Genomic DNA, 11,915 nt, shown 5'->3' with positions numbered 1-11,915 from the left:
TAAGTCTAATAGGAAACAAATAAATAAGAAGTGCCTATGAAACTGGGATGTAGGAGAAAATAAGAGATAGGAGCAAGTCAAGGCCACTAAACTAAGCATGTATATACAACTTGTCTAATCACTAAATAATGTGAAGTATTTAGCTTAAGACTACCTGTTTCAGTAGCAGCCAGAGCCTGCAGCTGTGTGTGTGGAAGTGCTTACTTCAGTCACTGGAGGAAGCTTAAATATTTCAATTAGACATGTATTCCTGCATCAGCTACATTTAAGTCACTGTAGGGAAAGTGTTGCCATATGTGTTCCTGAAAGCTTAAGGCTGCCTTTCAGTAGTGGTTTTAGAACCTACTGTGACGACTACTGCATTTTTTCTTAAGCTATATACAGATTCCCCCATAACATTAAGAAGCTGGAAGAAAAAATGGTGAAGGACATGTAAAGCCACCCTTAAAAATTTAAAATCTTTTTGTAGTTAGAAGCAGCACGTTCTTAGATCTAGTCTTTGATACTAGTAATGCCAAAAATTAATCAAATGGATTTCCCCTTCTTATGGGAGTAATTCTAATGTAGCAGCCTTGGTTTTGAAGTCTGTTACCTTTCTTCTCTGTGAAGGAGTTTAATTCATACAGTACTTGGAAGGGGGAAAAAAACCTTAAGGCTACAGAATATCTGGATCATAAAAAATATTCTGCATCTTTATAAGATATATTAATAAGCCAGTCCTACACAGTTGCTTACTCAATAAATTTATTGCCACTTTCTCCAAAGCTTCATAGAAAATTGTGGAAGTTGTCTTAACTATCAGCTGTGCGCTCCTGGGCCCTGAGAAAGCTAGCCTTCTTCTGAGCAACACGATCTTTCTTCTGGGCGAGGGACATCTTGGGACAGTTCCATCTGCAATGTAAGCACAGTGTATGATACATCCAAGGCAGAAATAAGCAAAAAAGGTGGTCAAGAAAGCAGCGGTGCACCAGAACTGTGATTAAGAGTGCTATACTAGAACATATTCCCACTTCTATAACATGCTTTATTTCCTCATAATGATTTAAGGCTGTAGTTAGGCCACCACAAAAAGGCACTGTTAGATTGCAGCAGTTTAATTTCTCAAGAGGTAAGCTCAGTACTCTTTTGTAACTAGAGTATAGACAGCATCAAGCCCAAGGCAATAGCAGTGCCTTTATTTCTTTTCTCACAGACCCCTGAAAAATCAAAATAGTTTAGTACTGACAAATTAGTCAGCCTGCCCTCTCCTGAAGAGAAGCAGCTTTCCCACTGAAAACACTAAGACCTGAAGATACATACTTAAGAGTTCCAGCTATTCAGGCTACAAGCATGCTCCACTTTTACATTTTTTTTTAATATAGTTAAAGGCTCTTAAATTTTAGATTCCTGCTGCTAATGTTAACTCCTGACAGAGATGTATGTATCTTAATCTGATCTAAAACGTGAGTTTTGACACAACTGCAATGTGAGTCACATTACTTTTTTTAATGTAACTAAAAGATCTTCAACAGAGAAGTCACATTCATGTTAAAGAGGATAAGAGTTTTACCTCTTTTTCTTCACTTCTCTCTTGGGTTTCTTTTCATGCACTGGATTATCTCGTATAGCAGCGTGGGCTTTTTTATACATTTCTTCCATCTTTTAAAAAAAAAAAAGTAAATTCTCCAGAGTGGTCCAGTTGTAGGAAAAAATCCAAGACACCCTTACCCAAGCATGCACTCGAAGCCAAGTTTCATCACAATACACCTTGTAATTTTGTGTGGTTGCCTTTAAAACACTTTCTTCATACAGAGGATCACCACCACAGCATACTGAAATTCCTACTATCACTGTAATACAATTTAAATATCCAAACCCACATCTTAGACACAAAATGGAGAAAGTAATTTTATCCTTATTTTACAGTTAGGGAACCAAGGCCCTAGAGTAACTACAAACTACTTACAAGTCTCATAAATACAGGCTAGCATCTTGCAGCTGAAATACTTTTTCCTCTGAAGCCTACTTTCAGTGCCATAGCTTCTCTACATTTAAATTAAAAGGCAGTCTAGAAAGTTATTCTACTTCTGCCTAGGATAAAATACTTCATGTTTACTTATTAAACCAAAATTACTCCACACAAACTCTGTCATCAGACATATAATCTTACCACTTTTCAGACTCTGTTGTATTACACATTACAACGCTGCTTAGTAAGAGGGAAAGAGTAGAAGTTGTTGTGAAAGCAGCTACAGATTAACAAGTCTTGCAAGAAGCATGACAGTCCCTGCATCATCCCCAAGGATGCAGTAACAGAAATACATTAGCAGAGGCTATACCCGAAGAGCAATTTCTGACAGCTTATATAGCAGGTCATTGTACTTGCGCAACTATTCTTCTAACATACAAGACAGGAAAATGGAAGTGATCTGTCCAGTTACATAGATCAATAGCAGAAGGTACCAGAGGATCTCCATCTGTCTGCTGCTCTGTCCCAAAGACAACTACGGCTCCATAATGGCACCAATTTTAAGAATACCTTTGCTGGTGGTTAATTAAGACCACTAGACCCCAGCTGTGAAAAATTTTCTAGAGGTACAAAGAATAACTGTCTAGCTCTTGACATAAGTCCTGGACGCACTTCATTGCAATACAAACTATAGATATTGTTTGTTTAGTAAAACAGATGAGATTAGCATCTACCACACAACATTACTTATTTTTTAGTAAAGACTAAGTTACAAAAAATTAGCAATTAGTTAAGTTTACAAAAAAACCAAAACCCTATAGCAATAAAGGGATAAAGAATCAAGTCAAGTTTTCCATAGCCTAAAAAGGGGACATGAGAACATTTGTTTCAAGCTTCAGGACCACTAATGGGGGAAACCAAGGAAGAATATCACAGGCAGCAAGACAGGCCATCTGAAAGGAGTTTAACACTTGAAAGAAGTGAAAGAAGCGCCTTGGTAATCTTGGGTATCCTTCTAGTGTTTTGTACTCTAAAATTTAAAGTAGTACTAAAATAAGATGTATTACCCACGCCGTAATTTCATGAGATGCTAGCTTCTACAATGCAGCTAGCTTGGGCTAATCTATATTCATCTGGGACCTAGAACTACCTATAGGGTCTCACAAATCATAAACCAGATTTGACCTAGAGCACATCCTCACATTTGCAACCACCACAGCTGCAGAAATGACAGGCTGTGGTGCAGGATTAGAAATGAGCCAGTAGCATGTATAGAAACTTCAAGTTAATTTCCATATGGGGGCGGGGAGGGGGGCGGAAAGAGTGGTCTAGCTTAGAATGCAGTCTTTCAAGCTTAGATTTATAAGCAGAGTGTTAAGCTTCACAGCAGGAAAAAAGATCTCACTTTCAAAAGATCTACAATATACTACAGAGCTCTTAATGAAAGAAAAAATATTTTCCTTGCATGGGTAACATACAACATGAATCACGTTATTTTACATATCAAGCTTATCTGCATTACCAGAGAAGGCCCTACACAAGACTTATCAGCATCTCTATTAATGCACAAGAGCCAGCCAGATAAATCTTACCCCATCAGGTGTTACATTGTTCTTTATGTATTGGGAGAACTGTTTTTTGTAAGCATCTTCATCCTCCTCCATCAGGTAACGCATATAATCTGCAACATTCTGGCCCATTATATGCTTGCGGTGAACCTCTGCATTGAATTCTTTGCTTTCCGAGTCGTAACCAGGGAAACGTTTGGTACTGTGAAACAGCAGTTACAGTCAGATTAAGACATATTGCCAAATCCTCTAATTCAGGTTCTACAAAGAAATGACTGATACATCAGATTCTCCTACAGACAACTGAGGGATAGGACCCTCTAATTGCAAACGAAGAGATACAGAAAATTAAGAAATAGAAGTTTTAAGTTATCTCAGCTGCCATCAGTCCCGTCTTGAAACAGTGCAGTACATCATATACACACCATGGACCAACTAGAGTGTTCAGTCATTGGGAGTATCATCATATAGCAGCAAGTCAGAAAAACTGGACAATTGGTCAAGAATGAATAGGACAGCATGGAAAGGAAAACACACAACAGATCTCAGATTTTTTTTTTCCCTCACTGCTGCTAGCAGAAGGAAGCAGTCAACTGTAATATAAGCATTAGATAACACTGCCAAAAATCTTGGTTCAGTCATTCATAGCCTATGACAGGAATTGTCAAAACTTCCACATGGAAATTTTAAATTCAGGTGGACTGGTCAGATCTACTATTGTATTGACAACTATAGCAACTGTCAATGGTTTTGTACCTGGTATGTACAGCTTTTCACAGTGAAATTAATACATACACACAATTTGCTAACGACTTAAAACAACAGAATACTAAAGGATGTTTACATAAGTGCATTCAATCACTTGATGATTTTAAGTAAAAGCAACAAGATGACTCTTTAGTTTCTAAAAATTTAATAGCATCTCTTGATAGTTGCAAGATTCCCAGCAGCACTATCAGAATTGCAGTTGTGGATTAAAAAACAACCAACAAACCAACCAAAAAAAAACCCCACCCCAGAACCTAGGCTATATAATCATTACCAGGTCATAATAAAATTATTTCAAAATAAAGTGACAGTATAAGTAGACTGTCACATACAGAAGCATCTCAGGTTAATTTTTAAGGAATTCTTCCAAACAGACTAGATTACCTATGAGGGATGGACAGACCACCATCCACTGCACCCTTCAGAGCACCAAAGACTTTGTTTCCAGTGGTAGTTCTGGCAAGGCCTGCATCCAGGTAGCATGTGAAAGCACCAGGCTTTCCATCCACGCTTTCCACGTTGTATTCATCACCAGTCACTTCAACTTGGCCTTCATAGATCTTATCAAGGCCAAATTTATTCAGAAGCTGTGGGGAAGGAAAAAAAGAAAAAAAGCATTTCTGAAATTCTTTCCATTTATTGACAAAATGAAGAATTGCCACCACCTCAAAGCACAAATTTGCAGTAGAATCTTCATGTTTTTAACAAACTTCTTTACGGAAATTATGCACCCCATACTAATAACAAAGCTTTTAACAACCACCACCGTAAACATGTCTGTTAAGTTTCAACCTTTTGTTCCAACAGGTACACCAGTGAACTTAAGACTTATTCATGAGCTTGTACGGAAAATGGATGGATCCTGTTTACATGTTTTCAAACTCTTAAAGGTACATTTCTTACATTTTTATCCTGATTCCCTCCCTCCACCAAACTTAAGTGCTGAGACTTAAAAGTGGGCTGCTGGAGTTAAAACTGCATGCTGTCATACTTCTCACTGTGATTTGACAGTCACAACAGGCCATCAAATCTACATGGTAAAGACCAAAAGTTAGTATTTAGAGAAGCCCACGCAGTCAGGTATGTATACTAACATGCCACTTAAGAAAGTGGGCTTTCTCTTTCGTAAGAAAACCAGAAAAACAGAGCAGCAGCTTCCCGACATTCTGACAGATACCTACCCTGCGTGCCAACAGCAGACCTGTACAGTACGCTGCTGCATAATTGGTCAGGCCAACCTTCACACCGTATTTTGGCAGCTCATGGGCATAAGCCGCACAGACAATCATGTCGCCTTCGATTCTGGCATAGGCAATCTGACAACAAAACAACTGTTAGTGTTCTCACAATAATTCCAGGCTCGATTTTTGTTTCTTTGACATCTACTTAAGCCGACAGGAATTCTGTATAGAAATGTCCAGCAAAATGCCAACTTTTGCATGCAAGCTCAATGGGTTGTGTTTTTAAGTTTTTTTTTAAAGGCATAATTAACTCCTCAAGTACAGACGCAAAGAATTAAAATCTGTATTAGCCCAGGGAAAGCATATGTCAGCAACAACTTTTATTTACCTCTCTACATACATCAAGGAGCCAGGAAACTGCTGACAAAAGCAACCTTTCAAAGAATCATTACAGCCGTGGATGGATTCTGTCCCACTTTCTATATGTAGTTCTCATACAACACAGTATATATAACGCACCTCAGAAAAATGCAATAGCATCGGACACAGTTTATGATAACATTGTTACTAACCTTATGGAATGATTTTATTATTAACGGGTCTGAGATTTTCATAATCTCAGGGGTCTCCTGTGAGACAGCAGTACTATCAGATATGTTTCTACTGTTCCTTTCACATACAGAACCTTCTCCTTTTGACTCCTACACCTCCCTTCTATATCCAAAAATTGTCCCCTTTTTGCAGGATTCCTACATACTGGAAAAGCACTATCAGTTAGATGTCAGCACCTGCCACCACTGATTTTTGTTTTTGAGTTTCAAAGATAAAATAACCTTGTCAAGGTCATATAGTTTCATCTGAACTGACTGTAAGAACAGCACTCTCCGCTGTTCTCAACGGATAATTATTCTGTGAAGAAAGAAACGACAGTTAAACTTTTCTACCTTCTTTTTTTTTGAGCTTCACAACACGTATTAATGATAGAACAAACATGCCTAAGGTTTTAACTTCAAAATTAGTCAAAACATTCTGAAAATGAAACAAGAAAGTGAACCACAGTGAGGAACTGCATATGATGCAACACACAACTGAATACTTAATAAGCATGAAAAAATGCCTACTATTCTTATTTACCAGTCTCCTTTAATCTCACAGGAAAGCCATCGTAAGGCCTACCTGCTTCATATGATCCACATAACATCATAGGAAAAAAACTCTCAGAAGAGAAGGCACGTCTAGATACAGTGCAATAGTCAATGCAGGTTGACAGGTCACGTAGTCAGTCAAGCAAAAAGGCCCTCTTTTCAAAGCACTTTAAAGACAGCAGAACAAAAATAGAGAAATTTTCCTCTCCCTAAAATCTTCTACTTATCTCAGCATCATTAAAACAGTAAAATCTTATATTACAAATAACCTTGCTGAAGAATGTTGACACTAGTAAAACTTATTTTGTATCATGAATACGGTTTATTACTGAAGTTGTGTCAATGTTGAAGATTGTTCTCCTCTAAGAAACTATTTTACAATTTAAAAACTGCTCAGATCAAACCTAAAAAACCCCAGCTGCTTCAACCATCCCTTTTCTGTTTATTTCACTCTGGGAAGGCTGGTAGGTAAGTAACAAGCACCACAGGCCTTACCTGGCAAATGATGTCTCTGTTGGTAACACGCACAATCATCCTATATTTAGGGGTGTTGTACTTGTTTTTATCTTGAATTACCAAACGTTTGCGGGCATAGTAATCAGTTTTTCCCTCTGAAAAACAACAGTTACAGTGTGGAAAACGTGTGTGACTATTCATCAATGGCATTTAATTATATGTTACAGGGAATTTAACAATACCTCTCCTTCTCCTGAATTTCACTTGGTATCTCTTGAAGTACGCCTTATTCTTGACAACTTTCACAAACCCCTTGAATAAGAAGGGTAACTAGACGTTATTAACATATAACCATGTAAGCGAAGACCATTCTAACTAAATTAAACCTGCTATGAATAAAACCGCAGTAAAATCAGGAATAACGTATTTACTTATACAGTTAGATAAAAAAGCATCATCAAAATAAAATGAGGAAAAAAACCCCACCCAAACTCCAGGATTTCTGTCCTTCCCACAGGAACCGATGCACACTTGTCCCCATAACTCCGTAGAGTTTCAGGAGAAAACCAGAGATCATATTTGTTAACTGAACGTCTGCCAGTGCGGACCGAAGCAGTAACCGCGGCCATTCCCAGCCACACCCCCCCCAGCCAGGGCGAGTTCTGCCGCGGAGCCGGCTGCTCTGCAGCCCCCGCCATTCAGCGACACAACGAGCTCTGCCGACATCGCCACGGGACAGGCGCTCCCCGACACCTGCCAACGCCTCAGACGCGCAGCCCCGCGGCAGGAAAGCGGGCGTCCGTCAGACACCCGCGCTCCCCGACCCTCCAGCCCGGCACCGGCGGCCGCAGGGCACGGGGGGCTCTGTCAAACCCGGCCCCGCCGCCCACCCCCCGCTCCCTCCACGCCGTCCCGCCGCCACGCGCCTGCGGCCCGGGCCCGACCCAGCGTGCCGCCGCAATGGGCCGGTAGGCCGCGGCCCAGGGCGGCAGCGCGGATGGCAGCGGGGCCGGGCCAGACCGTGCCGGGCCCCGCTGGGGCGCCGCCGAGCCGCCCCTAGCCACCCTGCGGCGCGGCCCCGGCACTACTGGCAGCCATTGCCACGCTGGAGCCACCGCAGCCGGCCCCGGGCCCGGGCCAATCGGGCCCCATCCGGGCGGGCAGAGCCGCGCGACGGGCGCAGAGCGGCGGGCAGAGCTGCCCCTCGCCGCGCGGGTCCCGCGGGGCCGGTACTGACCATCGTGCCAGGTACTGTCCGGTCTAGGCCTAGGCCGGGGCCCGCTCCGCACAACGACTGCTCTCTGCAGCAGGGGGGAAAAGGCCGCGCCCACTGCGCAGCCGCAGCTCCTAGCCTGGCGGGCGAGGCGGGGCGCCGCCGGCCGGCCGGTCCCCGGCGCTCGCCGTGCTGCCCCCTGTCGGCCTGGGGGAGCGCCCGCACGGCGCGGCCGCAGCCTCCCCGCCCGGCGCGGACCCCGCTGCCCCCGGGCCGCGGCCGGGGCGGGGCTCGGCCGCCCAGGGGTCGGGTGTGGCCGCGCCGGGACGGGCTCCGTTCCTCCCGTCTGCGGATCTGCGAGCAGCAGATCGTTTCTCCGAACGGATCAGAGAAACACAATTCTAGAGAAGAAAAATATTGCTGCCCTCTAATGCCTACCCGTAACCCGTCATCACATCCAAGTCTTCCTTCATTAACTGCCTAAGCGGCTGCTGGCAAGGGGTGTATCACAGCGAAGGGATTCTTACCACAGGAAATCGATAGATTTGATCTTAAAAATCTCCAATTATGAAAACGTAGGATTTTAATTCCCTACATTTTCTAGGGAAAATTCTCACGGTTGATTGAACTGTAAATAATTAAAACATTAAGCCAACCAAAACCCAATCGAATGTTGTTCCTCAAATAAATTGCAGAAGCTTGGGATAATTGATATTTGATGAAATAAAGCAAAAATATATACTTGCATATATACATACACGGGGACAAACAAGTCAAGTGGCATCAGATTTCTTGACGACATCAGAGAAAAGCGCACAAAGCCAGCATCTTTGTTCCTGATGCATTTGTCTAGTTATCCTCATTCACTTTACTAAAAAAAAAAACCCACCACACTAATTGTTATACATAGACGAATATTTTCAAAAAGTTATTAATTTGATATAAATAACCACAAGAGAACGAAAGAAATATTAAATATTTCCTACATCAGGCAAGTACCAGTATGGTTCCCACCAGATAGGTACCTGCTAGCTTCAGAAATTATTGAACTATCTAGGTCTGAATTTTAGAAAGTTCAGAATTCTACATACTTTTCGATTTTTACATGAAGTAACTGTAGGGGGGCACATTGTCTTAGCTACTCTCTAGTATATAAATGCATGCTCTCCCATAAGGGTCTGCTGGCAACTGCTGGGCAATTACTTACTTGGATGAGAAATGCCTCACTGTCAACAGCATCATAAGCAAGACTCCATTAGTTTTGTTGTTAAACAAGAAAAAATGAAACCGATTTCTTGTTCTTCTCTGTAAGAAGACTTTTTGCTCCTAAAATAGCTCACCAGCGCAAAAATCAGCCTGTCACCCCCTCACATCTCCACATGCTTTCTTGCTCGTTGCCACCCGAGACAGGGAGGCTCCAGCTGAGCTTATTAGCCCCACCCCGAATCACTTACAAATTCAGGGCAAACCTCTCTGTTTACCTTCAGTGACCATGTTTTTTGAAAGGGTGACTGCTATTCATAAAAGCACTGAAATTGTTGAGGTAAAAGCTATGATTTTCAATGCTTTAATGAAATACTTTTTACTGATAAGACTTACTGACAGGAAAGAAGTATATTTACATTTTTTTCTTTGATGATATTTCTCAAATTCTGTTATGTTGTACGTGGTGTTTTTACTTGGGTATGTTCTGGAGAGCAAGGTATCGCGCAGGTCTTTCAGAGTAGCGTCTTGCCTTTGGAAGAAGTCTCCTGGACTGATGAAACTGCTCCTGTAAGCAGGGCTCCTCTCCCTGTTTGTCTGCAGGGGACCCGAGGCAGTAATGCTGTTGTCTGTGACTGGAGTGACCTATGTGGTCACTTGTAGCAACTGTACTTTTTCTGCTGTCATTTGCAGCAGCTGATCGCCTTATTGAAGCAAAAAAGTTATGCTGGAGGCCTATCTATAACCTATTCCTGCTGTTGCTGCCTACTTGTTTAAGAGTATGTTCTTTCCATATTTGGCTATAAAGCAGTACGTATGTGTCCTGGTAGTGTTGGATTTTTTTTTTTTAATTAATCTTTTATTAGAATCCTTACAAATGAATACTGCTGTATGGTTTTGTCTAGCAGTCTCTATTCTTCATTGTAGAAGCACAATGGCAGGTGGGCTCATCATTGGGTGGGGAGCTGCCCCGGGCAGACCCTCTCTCAACTGTTTGTGTAGCCTAGCCGGCATCTGCCCGAATCGTGTCTAACAAATGCTCCTAAGGAAGGGCCCGTCTAGCCTGAGGCTGTTTGGTGCTCCCGGAGAACGTGTAGATGGCATTATGGAAATCCCCAGGCACACGCTCTGTCTGCACCAAAGCAGCCTACTCTTAAGGGAGCAGATGCGATGCCCCTTTGCCTCGTGCCGAGGAGACGGGCAGCACCGCTGCCCCGCCGTTGCGGGGGCCGGGGCAGGGGCGGAGGGCCGCGGGGTCGGCAGAGGTGCCGTGGCTCGGGGCAAGGTGGGGGCCCGGCTCGTGCTTGGGTTTTTTTTTGCCGTTACAGCAGTGGTGACGTACTGGGGGCACCGGCAAGGAGGGAGCACGTAAGTGACCCGGCACGCTCGCGGGGGCAGCTTGCCGCCCGGCTTGCCAACACACCAGTAGCAGCACCGAGCCCGCAACCCGCCGTGAGCCAGGGGAGCCGTGGCTTTCCCGCCGGCAGGCCCTGCCCCCGCCTACCCGAAGCACGGCCGGGCCCGTTACCGGCCGCCACCCGCGGGGAGCCCTGCGAGGCAGAGCCGCCTCCGCCCCTCCCCGGTGGCGGCTCTCCCCGCGGCGGGCAGCGGCCGCCGAGGGGCGCGGGCCGGCGCTGCAGGGACGCGGGGCTGCCCCTCGCGGCGGCGGCGGCTGCGCGCGGAGTGCGCCTGCGCGCGGCGCGGGCAGGGACGTGGCCCGGCTGCCGGGGCCGGCGGAGCGCGGCGGGCCGCCGGGGGGAGGGGGAGCTCGGCGAGGCCGGCGGCGGGCTCCGGGGTCGCCGATGCTCGCACCTCCCTGCCGCGGGCAACGCTTCCAAGGTGAGGCGCGGCCGGGCCCGCGTCCCCGCCGCTGAGGGGCCCGGGGTGGTGCGCGGCCGGGGGCCTGGGCGGGGCGCGGCGACCCCGGCCGCGGCGTCCCGTCCCCTCCCGGCGGGCCTGGGCCGGGCAGTGGCGTCGCCACCCCGCGGGCACCACCGGCCACCCCCGCCCAGCGCTCGCGGCCCGGGGCCTCCCCCGCTTGCCGGGCATGGAAAGCCCGCTCCCCTCCGGCGCCCCGCGGGGTGGGGGCGACGGGAGGCCGCGGTGCGCGGCCCTGCCGCCGGCTCGGGGGCTGTGGGGTCGGCGTGCCTCAGCCCCTCCGTGCCTCGGGCTGCGGCGGCGGCTCGGCTGCCGCGGGGACGCGAGTGGGTGGCTGGCAGCTCCGTGATGGAAGTGCCCTGTGCTGCCGGCCGCGGGTGGCCGTGGGGAAGGGCGCTCGCTCTCGGCCCGGGGGACACTTCAGCGGGTCTGTCTGCAGAGGGTGATTTCTTCCTTGGTTTTATGGAAGTAACGTTAAACCGGGAACCTACGGGTCTTTATTCTTAAGAGAGAATTTTCAAGTGCTGCCTCGGAGATCTCGCTCGCTCGCACCGC

General features: G+C 45.9%; 2 protein-coding genes and 1 non-coding gene across 22 annotated transcripts in view; 1 reads left to right on the top strand and 2 right to left on the bottom strand.

Moving 5' to 3' along the window:
* Positions 1–727: 727 nt before the first annotated feature.
* On the bottom strand, positions 728–8,445 carry RPL5 (ribosomal protein L5). The gene is made up of 8 exons (XM_075156299.1): positions 8,304–8,445; positions 7,309–7,378; positions 7,106–7,221; positions 5,466–5,600; positions 4,669–4,871; positions 3,541–3,718; positions 1,550–1,638; positions 728–891 (listed from the first exon to the last, which is right to left on the bottom strand). Exons 1-8 carry the CDS (start codon positions 8,304–8,306, stop codon positions 792–794), a joined length of 894 nt encoding a protein of 297 aa, XP_075012400.1. The 5' UTR covers positions 8,307–8,445; the 3' UTR covers positions 728–791.
* Positions 3,894–3,988, bottom strand: LOC142085307 (small nucleolar RNA SNORD21). The gene has a single exon (XR_012674610.1). It is a non-coding gene; the product is annotated as a small nucleolar RNA SNORD21 (small nucleolar RNA).
* Positions 8,446–11,193: 2,748 nt separating the features above from the next.
* The window catches only part of EVI5 (ecotropic viral integration site 5), an 85,646-nt gene continuing 84,924 nt past the window's right edge, over positions 11,194–11,915 (top strand). For all 20 annotated transcript variants that reach the window (XR_012674507.1, XR_012674504.1, XR_012674503.1 and 17 more), the window contains exon 1: positions 11,194–11,321. The gene's annotated coding sequence lies outside the window, so the exon portion shown is untranslated. The remainder of the gene's footprint in view (positions 11,322–11,915) is intronic.

Source organism: Calonectris borealis, chromosome 8, assembly GCF_964195595.1.
Source record: "Calonectris borealis chromosome 8, bCalBor7.hap1.2, whole genome shotgun sequence".
Classification (NCBI taxonomy): domain Eukaryota; kingdom Metazoa; phylum Chordata; class Aves; order Procellariiformes; family Procellariidae; genus Calonectris; species Calonectris borealis.
The sequence above is the reverse complement of the archived record's forward strand: the minus strand, read 5'-3'. Positions and strand labels throughout refer to the sequence as shown.